Source organism: Centrocercus urophasianus, unplaced genomic scaffold (assembly GCF_019232065.1).
Source record: "Centrocercus urophasianus isolate 14NV4802_14NV808 unplaced genomic scaffold, USGS_Curo_1.0 seq_10, whole genome shotgun sequence".
Lineage (NCBI taxonomy): Eukaryota > Metazoa > Chordata > Aves > Galliformes > Phasianidae > Centrocercus > Centrocercus urophasianus.
In genome coordinates this window covers 81,625,988-81,651,081 of record NW_024884142.1, presented here as the reverse complement: position 1 = coordinate 81,651,081, position 25,094 = coordinate 81,625,988, and the positions used below count along the sequence as shown (strand labels likewise).

The 25,094-nt window shown below is 37.2% G+C and overlaps 1 protein-coding gene across 5 annotated transcripts in view; it reads left to right on the top strand.

Annotated features, from left to right (window-relative positions):
- KCNH1 (potassium voltage-gated channel subfamily H member 1) overlaps positions 1-25,094 on the top strand; it is a 190,667-nt gene that overhangs the window by 44,687 nt on the left and 120,886 nt on the right. For all 5 annotated transcript variants that reach the window (XR_006168313.1, XM_042815897.1, XM_042815891.1 and 2 more), the window contains exons 6-7: positions 6,248-6,640; positions 18,062-18,491. Coding sequence is in view for 4 of the 5 variants with exons in the window: in XM_042815897.1 (XP_042671831.1) it covers positions 6,248-6,640; positions 18,062-18,491 (823 nt within the window). In the remaining variant the exon portion in view is untranslated. The remainder of the gene's footprint in view (positions 1-6,247; positions 6,641-18,061; positions 18,492-25,094) is intronic.

Here is a 25,094-nt window from a genome sequence, read left to right as displayed (position 1 = left end):
TCCCCGGTGTAAAAACAGCTTGGGGAAAATCTTGATGTGGTGTTCATGACAGTATGGCCAATGTAACATGGTACTCCTGTATCAGCCTGTTGCTGTCAGTGCCATGGCAGTAGCCATGATTCTTGACAGTAATTCTTAATCTTTGTTTGTAGCTGGAGGTGTAAACCATTGATGAGCTCCATGAGTCTCCCAGTGTTTGTTTTCTTCCACTTATGTTTTAGTTTCCTTGCAAAGTAGACATTTCCTTAGCCAAGCCTGCGTTTTTATCACATGACCATAAAATTTCCACAAACAGGAGCTTACCTATTTTGTATTTAATGTAGGTGCTCTCCAGAATGGAGGACTGATTTTTTGTTATGAGCATTTTTGCAGAAAGTAGATGAGATGACACTAGCAGAGGGAAGGGTCAGAAATTCACATGGATGCTATACTTTAGGAATGCTGTGTGATTATCACATTCACACCCTGAAATTGCTTTAGTGTCTTAAAGTGGGGATGTTCTCCCAGATAATATAAGTCAAGACTTACTACTAAATAATCCTTCCTTCTCTTCAGATGTTTACTCTTGAGTTTTACTTCACACTAAAATTAAGGCAGTGGAATGCAAGGTAGAAAATCTGAAGTAGCTCGGTTTGGCTCTTTGAACCTCAGTCTCTAGACTTACATGGCTACGTTACTAAAACATATTGTTGGCTGATAACTTGAAAAAGACTTCTCAAGTATTCTAACTGGCACAGTAAGTTGATTCATTACAAATAATAAAGGGCAAGTGTATAGTTTATATGTCTGAAATGAGTTTCTTTAATTGCTGGCTGAATATTGCAGTCATTATTTTAAAAAGAACATTATCCCCAACTGTAATGTAGGTGCCTTGTTGTACATCAGCTGTAATTCCATCTAAGTCAATAGAATGACACTAGAGAAAAGCAGAGTGCGTATAATCACACAGAGGAGCCCACTTTTTATCCTTAGAAGACATGAGCTGTCAGGCTTCTTATTCTAGAATGATCTCCTAATAATATTTAAGATAGGATCTCTTAACTGTTCCCCATTGTATTTTCGAATGACTTATTTTTTTCTTCATTTCTGCAGGAGCCTATTTGAAATTTTAAGCTCAAATTAGAGTACAGCCTATTTCTTTTTCTGCTTGCTGTGGCATTTCATATCCATCTTGTTTGTGCAAGAAATCTCTTCATTTATTATTAGTGTTGCTCTCAGCTTTTCAAAAGCTGAGGATCTGGTTGTGTCCTAGTAGCTGAATGGGGCAAGGTGTTGTACAAACACAAATAACAGTCCTGCCACAAAGGCTTAGAATTTGTTATTGTTTATGATTAATTGGCTTCAGAAGGCTGTTAGTGAAAAACCACTTTGTTTTATCCACAGGCTGTGGATAATACAAGCAGTGAGCGTTAAGCTTTAGTCTCTGACTTTTGCCAGAGTGTAGATTTGTCTAGCCTGACTCTTCTAATAGCAATCATGTAAAAACTGTTTAAATTCATTATACAATTAATGCAGGGATGTTAGGTAACTCTGAGCACACTTTGCAATGTGAGTACAAAGTAGTTGAAACGGTTCTGTGGTTTTATTACTAAAGAACTAATTGTAGGAACCATCCTTCCTGGTCACTGCAAAGTTCACTGTCTTCTGCACCCGTGGTATTGGCTGATGCATTCTGTACATTTACCAGGCAGCTTGGGGTAAACAAGAGCATGTCATAATTTAAAAAATGAAATAGTTATGAGGCATACAAGCAGAAAAATTATAATGGTGCTTAGCAGCATTGTCTAACAAAGGACCTTTTGCTTTTTTTTTTTTTTTTATTTTTTTGTAAATTTTGTTTACTAGGGACTTATAACTGCCATTAAAATATACATCAAGTTGAGATTTAGCAACTAGCTCTTGGCTGGAGAGTAATTTGTGTAGGTGCTTAGAAGAACAAAAGGGAGAATGAGAGAGAGCAAATACGCTGTTGTAAACACAAAAGGGGGGAAATTAAGTCGAAAATGAATGTGGATTTTTCCCAAGTTATTCATTCTTAGAAATAAATCATTTTAAACACTTGCTAATGCACTTTTATTAGTCCTGATTAGTGATATATTCACCATTTTTAAAATCACAATTTTAGTGAGTCTAGAATACATCACAAGTCTAGAATAAATCTACAAACAAGTCTAGAATAAATCTCTTTTATTCTGTTTAAAACGAAAACAAAATCCAAAACACAGCCTTTTGAAACTCATGGTGAAATTCTTCCTTTCTGCTCTTGAAACAGTGTTCTTTGGCTTTAAAGAGCGATTAAAACATCATGCATCATTACCACAAATAATAAATGTGGATAATAAGACTGTAGTTGCTGATGAATCAGAAGTAATTGGAATACTTCCAATAATAACTTTCTGAAATAAGTATTTCTTTTACTGAGGTACAATGATGTAAATGGAGAAAAGTCTTTCAAAACCAGAGCTGTTTCAGTTATTTATGAAATTATAGTAAAATGATCAGTGCACATGGGTGAAGGCTTGGCGTGTTGGTTTATGCAGTTGCATGCATTTTCTTCATAATTGCTCTCATATTTATTTTTTTGAGAAGGAGAAGTATCTTTACAAGCAGTTTGTATCTACTTAGTTTGTGTGGGTGGGTCATAATACATGTCTGCTTCAGCAAATACTGTGTTTCAGGTTGGCACTGTTCTCCTCGGAGACTGGAGTACAGTAAAAGCACCTTGGTGTAGGGCAGCATGTACTTCTCTTTACATCTTCCTGGCTTTGCTATGTAGCATAGAGAGTGGGTTTATAGCTCTCTTCTCCAGACAACCGTGCAGTGGTGTGCATCTCTGGAAGGATGGTGAGCAAATCACAGAATCACAGAATTGTAGGGGTTGGAAGGGACCTCCAGAGATCATCGAGTCCAACCCCCATAGACCATGCATGACACTTGGCATGACAGTGGAGAACTCTGGCAATTCTGGCAAGGTATTAGAGTGGTTTTATAAGGTCTATATGTTAGTGGTGTAGTGAGGGGGAGCCAGGACTGGAATTTGTCACCCTAACCTACCTAAACAGAAGGCTGGAGATATCCCAGGTGTGCTGCAAGTGGCCTTCTCCACCTTGCAAGTGATTGGCATCTCTTTGTCATTCCCTGATGCCCATCTCCTGCTCTCTCCTTGCTCTTTTCTTTTAGATTCGCATGCAAACTTCTGGTGCTCATCCTTCTGTTGGAGACTGGGTGAAGCCATGACTCAATGTTCATTTTAATTAGCTATTGGGAGAGAGTGGAAATTGAAAAGGTTTATTAATAAATCTAACCATTCAGATAGTTTAGATTCTGTTTCCTTTCTAAATAAAAGTGGAAGAAGACATTGATGCTTTTATTTTTCTGCACTGTAGCCCTTTGGGTTTCAGACAAGCTAGTAGAGAGTGCTTTGTACTTGGTGATGACATTTTAAAACACTAAAGCAGCGAAGTTGTTTGTTTTCTTAATGATTTGAAATGAGACGTCTGTTTTTCTCTGCATTCAGTTAAGTTTTACATCCATTCAGTTCCACTGGATTTACTGGTATTCTTTGTGATTTACAGCAAAATAACTGACACCATAATTTAGCCTCTTCTTTATTGCCAGAGGCTTTTCTCGCCATGGCTCCCATTATTTAGGTATATGGCAATACATTAGTAGATTTTCCAATAACTTCAGCTTGGAGGATGCAAAATTTCCACAAGTTCTTGGAGGGCAAAGAGACCAGAAGTGTCCAAAATGGAGTGCATTATACAATTGTCAGGCTAGAATTTAGATATGTAAATTTAACAAACAGTCTAAAAATAAAGTGCATTTTTCTGTGTTATATGGTTGAAGTTCCTGTACTGAGTGGAATCGTTATCAAAATGCTTGATGTTTTTCAAATAGTATTTAGGCTAAAAAAAAACAAATAGTGCTAGGAATTATCTGATGACCAAAGAAGAAATCACGTTTCACCCTCCATATATAAAGGGTGAAAAATATCTTCCCGTGCTAGCTAAATCTTGGCGTTAGGACTAAAATCCAGTTAGCCATCTGCAGAATGTCACTGTATGATGAAAAGTGCTTGGTTTGCTGATTAATTATTTCAGCGAGTGAATATTGGCCAGTGGACCATATTTCAGGCTTGGGATCTGCTGTGAGAGCTGCTGTGAGAGCTGCTGTTTGTGCTAAGCCTTGCTGAAAGCAGTAGTAGCAGAGTGCTTTCCAACTGATCCAGGTACAGTTGCAATATTCAAAAGGGAATGCAGGAGGTATTTGCAGTACTGATGTTAGGCCTGAACTTTTGTCAAGAAAAGACCTTCAAACATTTGTAGCTGGGCCTGCAAACAAGCTGTGTAGGAAATGCATGCCATGCATACACATTACCAGGTCAGTACACAACATCTTCCAGTCAGTGCTAGGGACTTCTGGGAACTGTGTTGGCCATTGCCTCCTGTAGAGAAGAGACTTCTTTAGTCTTGTGCTTACTTTAGCTTTGTCACAGCACAAGCCAACAATTTTTATTGTGGCAAACCTGGGTGAAACAGGTTTAGGAGTGGTATGGCACTTAATACTTTAAGGGCCTTGTTGGGGTCCTGGTTTGGTCTGCAAGGATCCTACTTTTACAGGGAAATGTTCTATTCCCCTGCTTGCTGTCATTCTAGAAACTCAGTGAAACAAACTTCATTAGGTTTTCAGTTTTTTCTTATAGTGTTGATGCCCTTGTGCTAACCAGCAGGTCTCCTGAGCAGGTCATGCTATTTCTCTTCTGGAAAACACAATGCGCTTAAGGTCAGCAGGCTTGTTTTTTTGCCTTTCAGCTCTCATAGTCATTTAAACATGTGCAAGGGACTGTGATCTGACAGTGACTGACCTCTGTGGTGCACAAGAGTAACTGATTATGTGAGGATGTAAGGTTCAGAGCAGCAGGGAACTTGATCTGAGATTGTTTTGTCCAGTTGTTTTCTTTTTGTCTTTTTTTGGATTAATCTACTGAGAAGAAAAAAACAAAACAAAAACCCCCTAGTTAACAAAGAAGAATAATAAGAAGTACCCAGAAAGCCTGCAGATAAAAATCCATGTCCAAATAATTGATGTTAACAAAGCTGAGATAAGGAGCATGAATGGAAGACATCCTTTCTATTCTAGATATGCTGTCTGATCTTTTCCCAGAGTGGGCAGCCTGTTGCTCTGAACTCTGTTGTAAATAAATGTGAAAAAGGAACCATGCTCTGAAATAGAAATAGAAACCATGCTCTCCCAGTTTCTGAGTCTGGCACTAAGAAACACATCTCGCTTGCTCAAGTTTCCACTTCCTTTCTGTTTTTACCTATAATTCATCCTGTATAAATTTTATTTTAAAATATCACTAGTTCAGGTTTTTTTTTTTTTTTTTTTTTTTGAGTCAGGTCACTCACCTTGGTTCCACCCTGATGTATAACCACAGATATAAACAGGTGTATTCTTGTTAACAGGTATGAGGAAATTTAGTTCCTAAGACATTGTCATGGTTTTCCATAGGTATTGCATAATGTAAAAGCATGATTGTATTCTTTTTGTACCACTGTGCAGAATGGGAAAGATTTTAATTATGCAGAACACTTGAACATGTGCTCAACCTCAAGTTGCTGACAGATCATCTTTTGCTGTAGTGCTTTTCTGAATTCAGACCTAACTGTATTTGAACTCAACTGTTCACCATCAGATATGGAAGATATTGACCTTTTCTCCCTGAAACGTTAAAGGTTGAAATGAGTTTATTGAAGCTAATAATAATAATTCATGGACTTCAGTCCTGTGCAGCACACAGGAACAGAGACTTTACACATTCATGATCGTCGTACAGAACTCGATTTCCGACACAGTATAGTGAAGAGTAAAGCAAGATAGCATTTAGAAGCAGTGTCCAGGTGCTGTATTGATTGATTTGCAACTGCCTTCCTTCCCATCATTTATAAGTCTAGTCTGTTCAGACTGTGGAAGGTGCATTCTCTTCTCTGCATGTCTTGCAGGTTCAACACATTAGTTGTAGTAAAAAATAATTAATGACATTGAAAATAAGAAAACTGATCTTTGGTTGCTACTGTGTTTTTTTGTTCAGCAGAATACTTTTTCTGACTTACAATTTGATAATGTTAGAAGAGGTTAGTGGGCATGTCTTTTTATCAACTGAGCTCAAGACTCTACGATGTTAAAATTAATATTAAAAAAAAATTAATGTTTCTTTTTTCTCCTAAAATCTTTGTCACTATAGGTACTGCAGCTGGGCTCCGAAATTCTCCCACAGTACAAACAAGAAGCACCAAAGACTCCACCACATATAATTTTGCATTATTGTGTTTTCAAGACTACCTGGGACTGGATCATCTTGATTTTAACCTTCTACACGGCTATTTTGGTCCCTTATAATGTCTCCTTTAAAACCAAACAGAACAATGTGGCATGGCTAGTAGTGGACAGCATTGTAGATGTCATTTTTTTGGTAGACATTGTACTTAATTTCCACACCACGTTTGTGGGACCAGCAGGAGAGGTGATCTCTGACCCAAAGCTGATTCGCATGAATTACTTGAAGACCTGGTTTGTGATCGACCTGCTCTCATGCTTGCCATATGATGTGATCAATGCTTTTGAGAACGTTGATGAGGTCAGTAATTCTACTTTCACCCCTTAATTATTACTTTGTATTTGGGTGTGGGGAAGGGAGAAGAAATAAATGACTGCTTTTGAATATATTGGGTTATTGTTCCTGTGTCTCTAGTAGCTGCCCTCAGTGCATGTAGAAGTTTTCTGATGAGCCTTCTCTGGAAGGATCCATCTTTAATTGCACTGCCAGAAGCTGAGGTTTTGGTGTCAGAAATCCATATTTACTTTCTTTCATTGTTGAAGTTCAGGAGGACAAGGCAGAAGCAGACAGCTTTTGTGTAAAGCTCTGAGAGAAACTGCTTAATCTGACTTACAATAAATAGCTTGAAGTAGTGTGTAAAGATGGCTTATTAGGGCAGGATTCTCTTCCTTTCACTGATAACTGAGCAGGGTATGTCTACTAGGGGCAATTCTTCATGTGAACAATTCCTTTTTCTCAGCTTTCATTGTGATGTGGCAGGTGGTGAGTGGCTGAATCTTACCCCACCAGATAGTATTGTATGGATGCCCAGTGATGCATGCACCATTGGCAACAGTTTTAGAGGAAAGTAAAACACTTGAAGATGCTGTTTGGTAATTCCATAATTAGAAGAAAAGGCAGGGAGAAATCTAGAAATGTAAGCTCCTCCTTAATTCTTTAATATTTCTTCAGGAACCAGTCACAAGCAAGCAGAAGAACTAACATTCAGGCTACTCTGGTACTGCTTATTTTCCTACTGGCTCAAGCTAACAAGAAAGTATTACTCAAATATGAAAAAGTAAAAAAACAAGTTTCATGCCTAACTAGATCAGAGAGTTCATGAATGGTTATCAAAATTTTAAGAACTGGGCTGCAAGAGTCATCTTTAACTATACCTTATAAAATCTATCACAAAATAATTATGTCTGTATTTATCTGTGGCATACATAAGAGTTTCATCTGTGCTTAGTATTTAAAATTTAGTGTGTAATATTTAATTTTTATGAGTTCCTTTGAAATACATGTTATGAAGGACAAACTAGCTATTAAAAGAAAATTATATCCAATTAAATATCTGGGTAAAATCGTAAAACTGCAATACTTTTGTGAAAATACACTAACTGGCTTATCTAATTTAAAGTATTTTTCCTTTTGAACTTAGGTTTGGTAGGCAAACTATTGGGTATATAAATATTTGATATTTAATTCCCTAGAGAGGTTTTCATTTTATATAGAGCTACAGACGGAAATAACACAAATAAGATGATGCAAAAAGCCTTGTGAGACCTGACCTGAGATATTTGTTTGTTTAAAATTCCTGTTCAGGGCTTTCATGTGTTAATTTATTGTAGCATTGATAAAGCATTGAAAGGAGAGCCCACAGGTATTTCTGTTGTTGAAAGATTTAAAAAAACAACAAAAAAAACTTTTCTCATCCTCTGCAAATAGTAACAATCTGCTAATGATTTTTTGCTGGAGGAACATTTCATATCTGTAGGCTGGTGATATGACCCACAGAACATCCCTGGGGGAAATGTCTGTAGCAGAGGCCGTCACAGCCTTGGACTGAGTGCGGACATAGACATGCACAGACTCAGGGCAACAATTACTGAGAAGTTGTTACCCAGGTTGGGATTTCTCCAGTTTCTTTGTTTGGATGTTGCATTCTAATGATGAGATGATTGGTACTTCAGCTTTCCTGTGTCTCTTCAACAGTATTAATCAGTATAACAGCAGTACTTCTAGTTACTTTAGCCATCATGCCCAAGGAAAAAACTTTCTCTTGATGCTGTCCTTTCAAGACTGTTCATCTGTATTTTCCCTAGTGGGTTCTGACATTTAACTGATATAAATCATTGTAAGGTCACTGGAGAGGAGCCTCTGCTGGTGTAAATTGGTGCTCTTCTGTGAAGGGCTCACAGACTGGTTTACGGGACCTGAGGGGCTTTGCCAGCAATGTCAGCAGAATAATGCTGTGCACTTCAGGTGGAGATTTGGGACAGTATATGTTAATTGTCGTTTCACGAACTGCCTGTGGAGAAAAAGATAACCTTTTATTGAAAGAAAAAAAGTCACATTCAAGGAGTCTTTGAAATTTAAAGGTCTTGCTTTGTATATTCTGTATTGTGAAGAGTATTCCCTTGTGGACCAGCTCCCTTTCTTTCAAACGCACTGGTTTAGATTTTACTTGCCTCCCACCCCAGTTCACACACCATGTTACTTAACTGTTGGATTAAGTCAGCTGCAGGGCTTTGCTGCTCACATTTTAAGTGTCCAGACTGGGTCGATACACATGTTTTACTTTGGCTCAGCTGTAAGTAATTCCTTGAGAATGAAGACAGTAGGTGGCCATGGCTACTGGGAGGGCTTTTTTGTCCATCTGACAAATACATTAAAAAAAACCCCAAAAACTGTCAGAGAGAACATGATGTTCAGTGACAGCAGTGGCTGTAAAATGAGATGAAGACTATAAGTTGTTATGTTAATGTTTCTGTGTTTTCCACATGTGATAGTAAAGGGAGACTGAGAGGTTAAAGCTCACTGTTTTTCTGCCTGCTATCATTCTCCATTAACAGAAACTGAGGACACGAGGGGACCATGAAGGAACTAACTTGACAGGTTGACTTGTTTCTAAGAGTGATATAATTGTTGTGAAAGAAACATTTTTTTGCAGTGTACACAGGGCCTGAAGCTGGTGAAGTTAAAAGCAGTGTAGATAGGATAGTGAGTCTGTTGGCTCTTTGGGTAACTTTGGGACTGTCTCAACACTTGGCCCTCATTACATCAGTAGTGAAGCTGGTTTTGTCTTCAAGATGTTCCAACAATGTAAGATTAATTATAACAGATGAAACTAGAACTGATAAATATTTTTGACAAGACATACTCATTTAAAAAGAATTTGGATTGATTTTCTTCCCCATTTTCGAGCAACTTTTTGTTTGCCAACTTACTTCATTATTCTATTATAAAATGGAAAAAATATTATACAATGGAAAAAATACTGTCTAGAAACAAAACTGACTTCTGTGTTTTTTAGCCTATTTCAAAATTTCTTGTGTTTATTACAATTTGGAACATTAGTATATTTTTCAATCCACATTTTAAAAAATATGATTGAAATTCTGGTTTCCTCTTTGTACTGTTGAGAATTTTTTTTGTCCATAAAAATACTTTGAATTCATTAACTATTAATCAATACAGCTATTAATAACTACAATTAATACAAGAGGCACTTAAGTATGAATAAATACATTCTACAGATGGAAGAGGGAAAAAAATGAATGTATTTGTCCAAGGCCCTGGAATTAGATATGAGAATATCTGAAATTTCTGATCTCAAGAGTGATGCTGAAGGAGAAAGAGTGCAGCATCTCAGAGATTATAGACGTGAACAGAATGCAAATGAGAAATGAGAATAGATTTAGAGGAATTTCCATTGGTACTGAAGTGAAAGAAAAGGTATAAATATTTCTCCTGGTTTTTCTACATGGCAACCTGATCATACTGTTAAGTAGAAATTACTTTCATGACCCAATATAGAACTTAATCTGTTGATTGATGAAGCGGCACAATGCTAGGATTAATCTTAGTACTGTTAAGACAATATGCTGCAGTATGGACTGAGTCAAAAAGAATACATTGGTCTAAAATTTACACAGCCCTTAAAACCTACCATGTTAGTATCTTTTGAATTTGAATAATCGCAATACTATTTGTCAGTGATCCTTTATAGTAATTAGTATTATGCCTCAGTTAAGGAAATATCACCAACTTTGAGGGGTAACGTTACCTCTTTCTGTTCAGTAAATTTAATAAAAAAGCAGACTTAAAGTAGTTTTTTTCCAAGAACGATGCAATCTAAGACCTTGTATTCCAAAGCAAGTTGAATCATATTTTTGCAGTGTCAGCTCAAGCAATTTTATACTGTGTTTTTTATCCATAATCCCATAAGATATAATTTATGTTGGGAGCAGTTTGACTTATTACATGTGACACTGTTGTGAGATTTCATGTTTGGTGTGGAATCCAGTCATGTCAGCGTTGTATAAATCTCTGAAATAGCAGTTCTTACTGTAGGCTCCCTGTATATATTTGAGTGAAACACTGTGATCAGTTATTGGCTGATACTGAACTGAGAACCGTATATAATTCTTAGTAGTTGAGATAAATAAATGCATACTGAAAGATCATCAGGAAAGATGTATTCAATATCAACGATCTAGGGTTCACTTAAGTGGATCAATAAGAGGGAAGCTAGCATTTAGACAGAGCACACATATAACTTTCAATGGATGAAATGTATGATGATTTAAAAAAAAAAAAAGTCCCAGAAAAAAAACCACAGTACAGAAGTAATCAAAGTAAATTAAGCTGTTTAGTGCTAAGGGAGCTTGGTGCAACTTGAAAGTGCAGTGAGTTGTACGTGGATAAAATGAATGCATTGCTGGTCAGGTTTTTGGCAAATGCAAGGCAGTACTTTTGCAATAGATTAATTTAAATCGTATTAGTGGAATAATCTCTCCTGCTAACACAAATGAGCTATCTAGGAATTATTGAAGTAGCTAAACCAAAAAGCATACAAATTCTCTAGATGTGTTTTACAATAAAGGCAATAAATGTAAATGACCACGGTATTTATAGTTTTATAAAATAAACAGGGGATCATAGATATTTTTATTAGATGAATTGTGCAAACTGGAAAATATACTTTTTAAAGTCTTCTAAATGGCAGACAGCTACATAATTTAATATCCATTTGAAAGTTCTTGTAGTTCGTCTCTCTTATTTGGGTCTGTCTAATTAGTTTTGTATGTGAGTCAAGTCTATTGACAAATCTGGTAATGAATGAATGTTTTTATGTGGCTGATTAAAACTAAAGCAGTCATAACCTACTTTCTTCATAGCGTCTGTAACAAAGCAGCTAAATACCAAAGTAAGATCCAAGCACAGTAGAAATGTTGTTAAATATTTCTTGGATGTGTTGACGGAAGATGGGAAGGGACGAATTCCTTAAAACCCAGCCTCCATACTTCTAATGAAGTGCCTTTTTTGTGCTGCCCTTTTGAGGAGCAGGCTGCTTTCAGAACCTCTGTTTTACAAACTCTGTTGGTGTTGTATGTTGGCGCTGCAAAGTTTTTCTGCCATTTAACCATTTAGGATTCTTTCCTGTGCTTAAGCATGCATAAGATGTTCAGCTCATTTAAATTGTGTCTCAGAGGCATCTATGTTATCTGCTAATGGACAGTCCTTCCCAAAAAAGGATAGTAAAGAAGGATGTCCTGCCCAGCACCTACTCCGTAGGTTCTGCCTGTGGCTGATAGGATGCCAGTTAGGTATTTTTTCTCACTGCTAGCATTCAGATGAATGTTTTGGCTAAGTCGTGAGAAAGTGAGGATGTGATTGCATTTTAAGGTGCTTTTTCATAGCTTTGAAAAGCATGACATGATTTATCATGCTGTTAAAGAGAGAATAGTAGTCTACAGAAGCAATTCAATCTGTATAAGGCTAAAAGAATTAAAACACTGAATTACATTTTCAGTGATAATGTATGGTGATAGCCTTTGCCCAAGACGGAGAGCTAATTGAATTTATTAGAATCTGAATTATTTCAAAAAGCTGCTGTTTGAGTTGTACTGCATATAAAGGGAAGCATATTTCAGAGACAGGGATCAGTTACCATGTTATTTTTCCCCAGTTCAGCATACTTGTATTGATCTGAGGCAGAAAATCAGATGAAATGGCAAAGAGTACTTATTTGAATAGCTAAATGGCTGCTGTATAGTCTATTTTATATTAGGGATTGGATTTGAATCTAAGATGGAGTGGTTCTGGATGCCTGTAATACTAAATTTTATTTGGATGTTTGCCCATTCAGAGGAAGTTTAAAAAAAAAACTTCTGAAACTGGCTGGTTCTTTGAATCAGAAGCCCTGGAAAACAGCCGTCTGTAAGGATGTAAAGGAGCAACAGAAATCATTTTCTAACTTTCTGGTCACTCCTTCCCTCCCCTTACAAGGCGGGACATAACCCGGGTAAATTTTTGATTTGGGAATGTGGAATGGGTAAATAGCAATTGGAAGCTTTATGTTACCTGCATGGTATCTTTATCTCTGGCCTTGATCTTACAGTCAGTGCTTTAAAAAAAGAGTTTGTTTCCTGCATATGCTGGTTTTCTGAGAGTGTTTATATGTGCAAGGCAAGCTTTATAAATGAAAAATCAGCCTTTTAATCTCTTTTTGCACTCTATGCTCGTATACATGAATTATTGCTGTTTTTCCATGGATTCTAACCAAGCTGGGGGATGTCTGACTAAAATAAGCATTGTGAGTTTAGAGATCTGTGTTCTTCAGTACTTGGAACCACAGCAGCAACCAGAAAGTTTAGATATTGATTTTGACCTGTGTGCATAATGTTATCTCATGCTCAATATGGCAATCTGTAGGAAAGGTCGTGTTTGCAGACCTAATTAAGAAAATTAGAAAAGGCAAAAAAACAAAAATCAAAAGTCCTGATAATGACCTGATGGCAGACAGGGCTGCCATGTTTCTGCCAGGCTGCAGTACAGCCGACGAAGGAATCAAATGCCAAGAAGCAAGGTATTGCTTTCCATGGCTCTTGTCCCTCTTACACTAGTGATAAATCTGGTTTGTCATTGTCCTTTTTTTTTTTTTTTTTTTTTTTTTCAAATAATATATTTTTTGTTCTGTTTCATTCTCATTCTTGTAATGGTTAGTTGTTGTTTTCCTGCATCTCCCTTTAATTGAAGCGAAGCCAGAACATCAACTGTTATGTGTAAGAAGAAAGTGCTAGAAATCATAGAGCAAATGTACGTCAGTATTTCTCTTTCTAAAAATAGTTAGTAGTAAATAAACTATATTTCCTTGGAGCCCAGAAAAAAAATATCTTAATGCTTAGTTTGTGTGTTTTCATTCTGTACACGTGGAAAGTAAATAACAACATAAAAATTGAATGCTACCATATTGTCATGCAGATTTATTTTTAAAATCCTAGCTTTAAATCAGCTTTAGCAGGTGGGATGAAAGTCATGTTTTACTTCTTTGCTGAAGTTTTTCATCCCATGTCTTGTTACAAAGCAGTAAATTTTGAATTGATTTCACATTTGCTCAGCCAATGAACAGTAACTTGTTTTTATTTGTACGGCACCTGGCACTGTAGTGTCCACTGCTGCTGGTTTAAGGATTGTAGAGACACAAGTAACTAATAAATACTCTGCTACCACCCTTATGTTTTCAAAAAAGCACAAAACGCCATCACAAAGTAATTTATCGCAATGTCTTTTCTCCTTACCTCTCTTCATGTATGTGGAAATAATGGTATAAATCTTCTGTTGTCCGACGCAAAGCTGAAGTCAAAACATCAATATTCTGGATCCTCTGTTTTGAGAGAGGATTTGGCACGTGGCTGAGATACAGGTGTGAGACACTGACTGCAGGTCATGTTCTGCAGAAAAAAAAGGTGATACTGAAGAAAATCTATGTAAAAGTGCACAGTGAGTAGGTGTAATTTGCAACATTATGCATGGAAATTTAGTTTTAGCAGTGTTCCATGGATAAATTTCTGAAGCATCTTCTGATGGGTTTTGTTTTCCTGCAGTACTGAAGAACGCTGGTCTTCTGAGATACAGTTCTATTCCTTAAAGATTGCATAGGAGGAGGGGGTGGTGGTTGTTGTGCTTATTATTATAAGGGCTTTTGAAGTTTGAGTTTGATCAATCAGAGAATACTGAGTTATTTCTTCTGGCTCTCAGTGCTTTGACCTTGCCCTTTGGTTTACTACAGATTTTTCAATCTCCATGCATCATCCATCACTAGCAATGAAAATAAAACAGCCAGCGTATTAAATATTTGAAAAAATGTCAGCAACTTGTTGTGGTTTAACCCTTGAAGGCAACTAAATACCACGGTCACTTTGTCACTCTCCCCCAGTGAGATGAGGGAAGAGAATTGGAAGGGCAAAATTTAGAAACTCAGGGGTTGAGATAAAGACCTTTAGATAATTAAAAAAATAAAAAATTTAAAAAGTTGTGCATTATGAGGTGACCAGTGCGCAGGCAGTCTTGGAGCAATGGCAGCCTTGGAAAATTCCTCCTCATTTGTATAGCTGAGCATAGCATTGTGTGGTATGGAATATCTCTTTGTTTAGCTGGAGCCAGCTGTCCTGGCTGTGTCCCCTCCCAGCTTCTTTTGCACCCCCAGCATCTTTGCTAGTAGGAGAAGCAGGAAAGAGCTTGGTGCTGTGCCAGCCCCGCTCAGCGATAGCTAAAACATATCTGTTGTCAATGCTGTTTTTGTCACAAATCCAAAATGTAGCATTGTACTAAAGAAAGTGAAGTCTATCCCAGCCAAAAACCAGCAGGAAACTACGTGTGGGTATGAGCAGTAATATGTTTAGTTTCATTCAGTTACTTCAAAAAATTTGTTATATAATGGTGTGTGAAATTCATCATTTTATGCTGACAATTTTTCCCTGCAAGAAAAATATATTTAAAAATGTACTGATTTTCTACCAGGGACTTAGAAGAGATTTCTTAGCTTTTACATACTCCCCAGAGGAGGGATCTGTGGAATACAATCAGGTGGAACTCTCTCTGAATAAATCTAGCCTAGATCAAACTTGGTGGGATATTCCTTATTTTGTCATTTCTTGTCTGCATTGTAGATGCCTAAAATTGATTCTTTATAGCAAAGCATTTGGGAAGGGGTTATTGGGCATCTGGGGACCTGTAATACAATTTCTAGTTCTTTATGAACCAAGGTTTTGTCTGGGCGGAAGGAACTCTGAGTGTTTCTGAACCTGCCTCTCAAATGCTGTAGCAGGAGCAAGCTAACAGGGTGGTACAAGCATCCAAAGGAGTAAATTGAGTTCAAGCTCTTTTTTGTGTGTGACATCACGGAGACATCTGTATGGTAAAAGCATAAAAATAATCTGCTCAGATAAGAGCATTAGAATGGACAGTAATCGAAAAGCACAGTTCTATTTTGGAAAGCAGCCATCTAAAAATGTCAATTTTGAATCCAGCAGATCTATTCCCATGAGTATTAAAATTTTAGTTGCTAAATTTAGTGACAAAAAGTGCTGTTTTAAAGTCTTGGGGAATTATCTGATTTTTTTCTACTTAACAGCCTATGAAATAGACTATTTCATTGTTTGTAACAATTTGAAATTCTGTCACTTAGGAAATGTTAAGAGAATTGTTTAAAAAATCTTTACACATTTCTTCATTTTTGTATTGATCCACTTAGAATAGACAAAACCTTTCTTCTGAGTCTACGTTATTTGAAATGCTTTATGAAATTCCATTTTGGGGAATTTCACAAGGAAAGTTCAGATAAGAATACAGTGATCTCCAGATACTCTGTTCTGAAGCTCTGAAGGCTGTTTGCTTTAAACTTTTTTCATCTAATTTCAGATATTGTAGTTTGCGTTCCTATTTTTATATCCAGCTTCTTCAGCTCCTCTTCTGGGTTTTTTTTTTCTTTCTTCCCCCCTAGTATTTCTAGTCCTTCTTTTCAGTCTAACTCAATTAAGAATTAATCAAATCCCCAAACAGATATCTAAGTCCTTCCTGAATCATTGCTGAATCACTGTTTTCCTTTGGTAGGACTCATTGACAAGCAGATTTTTTTTTAATCCAGCAATAAACTTCATTTTATAGAACAAATATTGTGTCATTTTTCAGCAAAATTTAAACTGGTTTTTAGAGTGCTGGGATGTAATTTTTTCTTGCCATTGCCATGGACTTAAAAGCTGATTAAAGGCTTAATTTTTAGACTAAAACTAAAAGTTGGTCATTACTGGTGAATTCTAGTAATGTAGTATAATGTTGTTTTCCTGTTAAAATTGTGCAGACATAAAGGAAAAATGGACTTTGGTCCTGGGAGAAAAGACTGTAAAATGGTGTGGTAGTACTAGAATGCAGATATTTAGGATGTAGACATGCTCATCACTCAGGGACTTGCACGCCTGGTTCCTAAAATATGGTAATCATAGAATGACTTGGGTTAGAAGAGACCTTAAAGATCAAATTATTTATTTAGTTTGTTTTTGTTATGTTTTCTCTTTTCCCTTTTTCCCTCCATACTTAGCCTTCAGAAGTACCTGCTTTCCCTCCCCTGAAGGGAAATAGATAATGTGTTCTGAGGTAACAAATTATATCTATCTCTGAAAATGAGCCAATGTAATCATGACAAATTCATGAAATAAAGAGGAAATACATTGCTGCAGTCCTGGGGAACATGAGTCAATATGCTTTAAGTAATTATTTAATAAAACATCTCTTCTAGTGCATTGAACCAGCCTTAGATACTGAAGCAGTTGTATTTATGTGGGAATAAACAAACTTCCAGTAAAAGCTGGGGACCAGAAGTATGCAATTATACATTTCCAGAAATACTCATTAAACCTGTCTATTTAAATTTTAATCAGAGTTCTCTGTATGAAAGCCATCATGATAAGGAGGAATAGGGGAGAAAGAAAAAAAAAAAAAAAAAAAAAAAAAAGCAAAGCTTTTCTATGAAAGACTGTTCAGCTCTTCTAGTTTTCCAAATGGCTTCGAATTTCTGTTTTTATTTATCCACTTTTACTTGGGAATGGAAATCAGTCTAACAGTTAATGTCAAATCCTACATGCTATCTTAATTCTGTTTTATGGGAGCTGTACTGGTATTAGCACAGAAATACTACAGTGATAGCAGAGTTGTCAAAGAAATGATGTGGGGATTAGACAGTGAGATATTTGAAGTACTTGATCTTTGTGCGGTCCATCGGAGATAGAAAGACCGATAGTCTTTACTTTCATACATTGAAAGTAAACACAGCAAACATGTTTGCACTGAAAAAATACAAATCGCTTGGTACTTCCAGTATTTTTTAGATCACCTTTATTTATCTTCCTCCTATGCCTGACCTAAATACTGCAGACTGTGTTATATTTGAGAAAATAGAGCACTTGTTGCCCAGTATTGTTCTGATGAGAAAGTCAGAAATAGCTATGAGAGGTTCATGACTCCAATTGCTGGAATTAATTCAGTAGGTGTCTTACTATGTTCCTCTCAAATATTAGATTTGTATAATTTAATGGTCAGTGATTTTTGTATTTATTTTCAGCCAGCCTAATGTAGCATGAGGATACTCAGGGGCAGTTTACCTGCACAACTGAGCACGCCTATCATCTGAAGCCTTTACACAGATATTTGTTGACCTATCGAAAACACCCAAAAGTGAAATTCAGAGGCCTGCAAAATGTTAGTGCATAAAGATAAGGCATGTGTCCATCCCTGAAAAGAATCATTATATAGTTCATGTTTCACAGTCTTTTTTTTTTTTTTTTTTTTTTTTTTTATGAACACTTAATTCTGATATATCATCTCGTGTCTTTACAAATGTCGGTTACAAATGCTGCTTCAGTCTTTGATTCTAATGCTCGCTGTTCTTTATCTTTCTAGGGCATCAGTAGCCTCTTCAGTTCACTTAAAGTGGTCAGACTACTTCGCCTGGGTCGTGTCGCTCGGAAATTGGATCACTACATAGAATATGGAGCAGCAGTCTTGGTTCTGCTGGTGTGTGTGTTTGGTCTCGCAGCACACTGGTTGGCCTGCATTTGGTACAGCATAGGAGACTATGAAGTTATTGATGAGGATACAAACACGATCCGAACCGAGAGCTGGCTCTATCAGCTGGGAATGTCAATAGGAACACCTTACCGTTTTAACACATCTGGCTTTGGAAAATGGGAAGGTGGGCCAAGCAAGGATTCTGTCTACATCTCCTCATTGTATTTTACAATGACCAGCCTCACCAGTGTTGGATTTGGAAACATTGCACCGACTACAGATGGGGAGAAGATCTTTGCTGTTGCGATGATGATGATTGGCTGTAAGTATTAGAGATTCTGTCTCTCACACAGTGTTGGATAGCTGTGTACCATGAATACTAAGTGATGTATGAACATCTAGAATAATGCCAAACATTATTATACATTTTAAAAGCAAAATATCTTTGGTGGCAATACAGTTATCCACACTTAGTTTTAAAATCACAGATGAAAATATTGCTTTGACTAGCAAAAATTCAGTCATTTGGGATGTGATACTCTATTAATATCCTTTCAGTATCTCATGTAAGTAAGCAACAAAATGTCTAAAGCCTGAGGTATTAAAAATTAAAATACCAGAGTGAGCATAGACAACCCTTGTGCTTAGATTTGGTATGTGGCAAAATCTTGGCATGTGTACATTGGACAAGTAGGTGAGAGGGTGGGGAGAAGCCTAGGAGCATCTTCACAGGAAAGAGGCAACAGTAGCTTTCTAGAGGCTATGAACTCCACTGAGGGCTGAGCATACAGTCAGATCCTGAAGCAAATACAGTGCCACTGCCCTTGGACACCCCTTCTGGCTTATATTTCCTTGTCGCAATGCATTCATGTTTGCCAAGCTGTCCAGTTTTTGGTCCATGAAAAGTGCCTGGAGACTTACTTGCAGTTATGTGCCATACTGTGTCTGCTCTTCAACTTGATTGTGCTTTCCTACATAAGGGAATCAAAATAAGGGGAAAAAAAAAAAAAAAGACTTAATACATGGAAGAGCATATCACTGTTATGAAGAAAGAGAGAAGCTTATGTACGATAATAATATATTTAGGGGAGGAAAAAAAGCCCTTGCTAAGCAGAAAGTTAAGCCTAATATATAAAGAAACTCAATTAGCACCAACATTGCACTACAGTTATCTGCAGCTTTGATTCTGATATGTTGTTTTACAGCAGAAATGAAATCCTATATTGAAATTACGCATGCGGAGGTAAGCAGGCTTAACGTTGAGAGTAGGAAGACAAGCATCATTGATTGAATAGGGATTGGGATTTTTTAGCTGTAAAAATTGTTAGTTTTATTCTCATAGCTTTTTTCGCTTCTAAAAGTCTCATCATCTTATTAAAACACACTGGTAGTAGAAGTGGAATTTATGAAAATCTTGGAGACAATTACAGATTTTCCTCAGGACAATGTGAGACAGTGTGGCGGTGTAGTGCAGAACAGGCTTCCAAACATAGCTCCTGATGAAGACACCTGCTTAATAGGAAATATCCTGACCTTTGGCTTATTGTTCATTAAGTGTTACACTCGTGATACTGTCTAGACACAAATAGCCAGTACTATTATTATTATTCAGTGCTGTGAGTATTCATTGAACATAACCTTTATGAAATCAAGAATGTGTGTGGGGATATTTTGGAGTTATCCCTGCTCCAAACACTTCATTTCAAAGTGTGATTGGAAAGAAATGGAATTTCTACATGGTGAGAACTGATAGGTATCTGCTTTGAATTGTGAAATGAATTTTCATTTCAGCAAGTTTTTAAAAGATAGTGGTCTGGTAATCTTACATCTCATGAATACAGTCACATTTGACAGAAACAGATTTTTTTTAAATATTTGATTGGACTTCTGAACCTTAAATAACCACCCTGTTAAATACAGGTGTATCTGAACATCTCTATCCTACGAACAGCTACTTGGAAAGCATTTGGACTGTTCATAATACGTGTTTGCAGGAATAACAGTTAAGTGATCCAGTCTTTTGGTTTACCTCTCTGGATCTTATAGGGTTTTATTGCTTTTAGCAGGCACGATGTTTTGAGCTGTGATCATTTCTGAGGATGAGAGGAACTAAACAGCTATGTTTAGCTTGCTGCTGTTTGGAGCCTAACTGTTGATACAGTTTCTTCCACTATAAAATGCTGTGTTAAAATAAGTGTTTTGCCTGTAGAATTAAGCTCTCAAAGACTGATGTGAGCTTGAGCTAGGTTAGTTTTGTAAGAATTTTGTCTGATCTGTTAGGAACCTAAAAGATACAGGGCAAATGTATTGGGGGATAAATTTGGATGAGGGATAAGGAGTCTTATGGCTGGAGCTTTTCTGTGTCACTCAGGAAAATCTAAATTTGTTGCTGGCCGAGTAGCATGTTTGTTATGGGCTGAGGTTACTCACATCATAGTTGGCTACGTTTTCCTGTTTTGCTTGTCATTTTATGCATGTCTAGATGCAAAGATTTGCATCTGTCAAACTCCAATGCATCAGAAATAAGCACTTCTAATCAATTATGCCAAGGTGTTACTGCCCATTAGTGAAAATAAAAGGTATATGATTTCTTTCTTACATTTTGCCATTAATAGTCCAATTAATTTAGATGCAGATCTCAAAACCATGAAATGTTACATATTTTATGGTATGCTTGTGCTACTCATATCTGCACGTGCTGTAAACAAGTCCTTTGCAGGTAAACTTAATAATAATTTAAAGCTAAGTTGACGAGCAGCTAAAATATATATTACTTGCTATATTTTTATCATTGCTTATGCAATTAATTTTGTTTTTGGGGTGAAAAACGATGACAACAAACACTTTAATAAACTTCCTATGCAAGTTGGTTTTTATCACACGCTTTCTGACACTAGCAGAAAATAGGTTTAAAAAGGTCAGGCAACTGTGTTGTGGTAATCTTCCTGATGATAAAGATCTTTGCTTCTGCTGAGGGGGACTAAAAGGACAGAAACCTTGAAAACCAGTAGATTATTCCACAGACATCTGTAAATTAAATGTTTACTGGAGATACGATCTTTGATTTAGACCCTGTGATTTGCTGAATATCTTTAAATAATGAACATAAAAGCTGAAGTGTGCTTGCTGCACTGCTCAAACCTATGGCCTGTAGTGGAAGAGGAGAAATCCATTTTCGTTAACAAATAAGCACAGAAGAGTAGAACTGCGCTGAAAATCCTCTTTTCCACTGTTGTAATAATTCATTGGAGTAGTACACAGTGATGCTCAAAACTGTGCTCTGATTGTGTATGAAGGCGGCAGTTCGTATCTCATCTTTCAGTAGCACAGGGAATTCCATTTTCTTTCCATGATCCTAACAGTTTGACTGACTGAAGCTCCAGTTGAAGATAAGTGGAATTTGCAGAGCCCAACTTCAAATTTATTACTCGATTAGCTTCTCCCTTGCTAGAAGTTGTCCATAAGAACTGTGTGAATTTATTTTGTTTTTGGAATGACTGGGTGTAGGCAAATGTACATACCTGTATATTTAAACAGTCCATTGAAATACTGCTAGATATTTCACAAATTTTGTGAAAGAAATGGAAATAACAGTGGTTCTTTTCCTTTGAGGATGTTATCTTTTTTAGTTGAGTACGGAAATATACTAAAAAAATCATTACTGAGATCCCTGAATTGTCACTATAGTGTCATGAGAAAAAGGTTATTTGGGGACAAATATATATAACAACCAACATTAATAATTCAAATTAATTCCAGCAAAGTTTTACTTTAAATAAACTGGAAGTATTTAATAGAGTAATTTTTTCCCTTTGGGCCAATTAACCTCTCAACTGTGAATAAATAGTAGAGCTTCCATTAGTTTGAACAGGAAAAAAATTTAGCTGGTTAGAAAGAAAATGATGAAATTTCCTTCTATTTGTGGCTTTTATCCTGTGCCTTTTCAGAGTAGTAACATGCACTGTGTTAGCCAACTCACAGTGTTAAGCAGTGCCATGGCTGGCCAAGCCCATGCTCACAGTTACATTGGTAGAGATGGCCTATGACTCCTGTGAAGCCGATCCTGAGGCAGAAATACATTTGTGTGCTGTTATCTCCTGGTAAACTTATTGACCACTGATAATAGCACTTTGCTACAGTGCCAGCTAGCTGTTCAAAGAAGTATCTTAGTTCCATTTTCCTTTTTATTCAGTATTTTGTTTTATCTACTGTAGCAGGAATGCTAAGTCGTGTCTTGAAGCAGTGATTGAGCACCTGGTAGGAAGGCAGGACCAACCCAGGGGAACTCAGGTGCATGCAATGTACCCGAGTGATTGCACCTGATGGAGCCAGGATCCACCCCTTCCCAGACCTGATGTAAGGGTTGGCAGGGGAGGTGAGGGTATCTTGCTGGAGATCCCTGCATACCTGAGGCCTTCTAAGGGTAAGCAGATTTTTTTCATTTTCCCTTTGTTTTGGTGTCCATGGCTGCTGCATCTGAGCATATCCTCACTTGCTGCAGCCTATTGTTGCTGTGCTTTCCATTGCGTTATAGCATTACATTAACTAAAAAGATCCATGTACTGTTCAATTAGCTTCGCTAATGTATCTCTGTCTTGGACCAGTGGGAATCATGACTGAGTGAGCACAAGTGGAGGCCTGATAAAAAGTTTAAGATACGTGATTTTGTGGAAGGAAGGGTGGGTATGTCTTATTAGTGATGAATGGAAGCTGGCTGATTGAGATGAAATGGCTGCATGTGGGCATGGAGCCTGTGGGGCAGTTTATATGTTTGCTTTTATATGAAAGCAAAGCATAAGGCACATTGTGTGCCTCATGTCTTAGAAGCCACCTCCCATGGGGATGTACTCTTTTGTTCTCAAATGCAGTGTCTCTGTGTGCTATCCTACTGACCTTGTGGTGGCTATGTTTTTTGGGGAGGCAGTGTTTTATTGTTGTTTGTTCCGACATGGGTAGGTGTAGATGCTGGTTAGAGTTGTGAGGGAGTACAGTGTGCTCATCGCATAGCGCTCGGGATGTGTGCTCCATTGGTCAGCCCCACTGAAGGGAGACACGGGTAGGTGAAAAATGCTCTCCACTCTTAACCCCAAATAATGCATATCTACTTGGGAAAAACATTATTTCAAGATAGAGGTGAAGTACCCTGTGGCTGCTCTTAAGCATTTCTATTCACTGCATCTAATAAGATACGCGTATTTCTATGTAGCTGTTTTTCTTGTACATATGGTGAATTACAGCTTTGTAAAAAAGGCTCTGTCTTCACATCTGTCAGTGAACTGACCTGTGTGTTTCAGCCTCTGTTCATTCAGAGAGTGTGTGTATATGTATACATATATTTGTATCTGTCTATGAAAACATGAGTGCTACTAGTGAAAGTAAAAGCTATTAGCTCCTCAGCTTCATTGCAAATGAATATAAACACGTTTGCTTATCCTTTTTCAAGATGGGTACTAAATAGCTAATTAATAGGGAATGTGTCTACAGACAGATCTTTATGAGAGGCTGATGGATACGTAAAAACAGGTTTTAAGCCACCTTTTGCAGATGAGGGAAAGACATATTTTTCATTTTTAATACTTGAGGAAAAAAAAAGCTAATGCGATTTTTAGCTTCTCCCCTGTGGAGATGTGTGCCTCAGAATAACAGCTCTCACATATTTTGTTCAGTGAAGCTGTCAGATTGGGTTGCGTAGTGTTTATTTTTCCTAAGAAATAGCAAAAAACTGAAGACTTTCATTTGCAGTTTTTGTATCTGGGCACTGTGTCAGCAATCTCCTTGCTCTGCAGGTGGAATAGGGATAAACAGTTCTAAAAATGTTTTGCATTTTCCGCTTATAACATAATATTAATGAATGCTCGCCTATCTGGACTTCGAGCAACTGAGCAAAATCTATCATACTTGCTTTGGGAGACCCTACAAGATCTCAAGCTTTTAGTACTGTTTCAAGGTAAATTCTTATGGTTATCCAGGAACTTCCTGGAACAACAAAGCTTAACTCATCTGAAGGAAAAAGTTCACTAAGTGATAAATTAGATCATAATTTTCACTGTGAGCACTATAACTAGTCCAGGTAGGCAGAGCAAAGATGGAAAAAGAAGAGAAGCAGGAGTTAAAAGGTCAGAGTCAAGCATGTGCGTGCTTACATACTGCAAGAAATTTTCAGCCACTGAGTTTGTTAATCAAAACAGACCAGGTACCAAAAAATACTTGTCTTCACTGACATTGTGCAGTGCTAGCTGCCCTGCTGCACTTCACTGGCTCTCTCTGATTAAGGTGGATGTGCATCCTAGGTCTATGAAGGAGCTGTCTTAGCTTTGTTCAAAAGTCTCAGAATAACTTCTTTCTTGTTACACACGTGACGAAAAAGGAATGAGGATAATGCTAAGTACATTTGAAAGCACAATTTAGATTTTTTAGAGTTTTATTTACAGTGGTCTGCCCTACAAATGCAAACGTCCCCCTGAACTGTAAGGAAATGGTGGCAGTTGGTATCGTGACACAGGTCAGTATTGCTACTTCACTGTCTCACAAGAGGAGTGAGGATCTCTCAACTTCACACAGGAGGTTTGATAACTCCCAGCAGGATAAGAGGCATTCAGAGACACTCATGAATGAGTATAGCCATAAACTGATGGAAACTAGGCAATTGGCATCAAAATATCTGAACAAGATACAGATGTACTGTAGCATCCTTTGTGGTGGGGGTACTGAGGCATGCGTTCCCCTCGTAGTGCAGTTCCTCAGTGGTTAGAGCAAATGGCTGTGGCTAAGCTGTGTGTACTTACTAACAGCTTATCTAATTATAAAAGAAGCATGTGTAGTGCATATGCTGAACAATTCTTAGGACTGCACTGCTTGTGCTACCCCCCAGTTGTGATACTACTTCAAAACTAGATGTGAAACCAGATCCTCAAAACCGTTAACT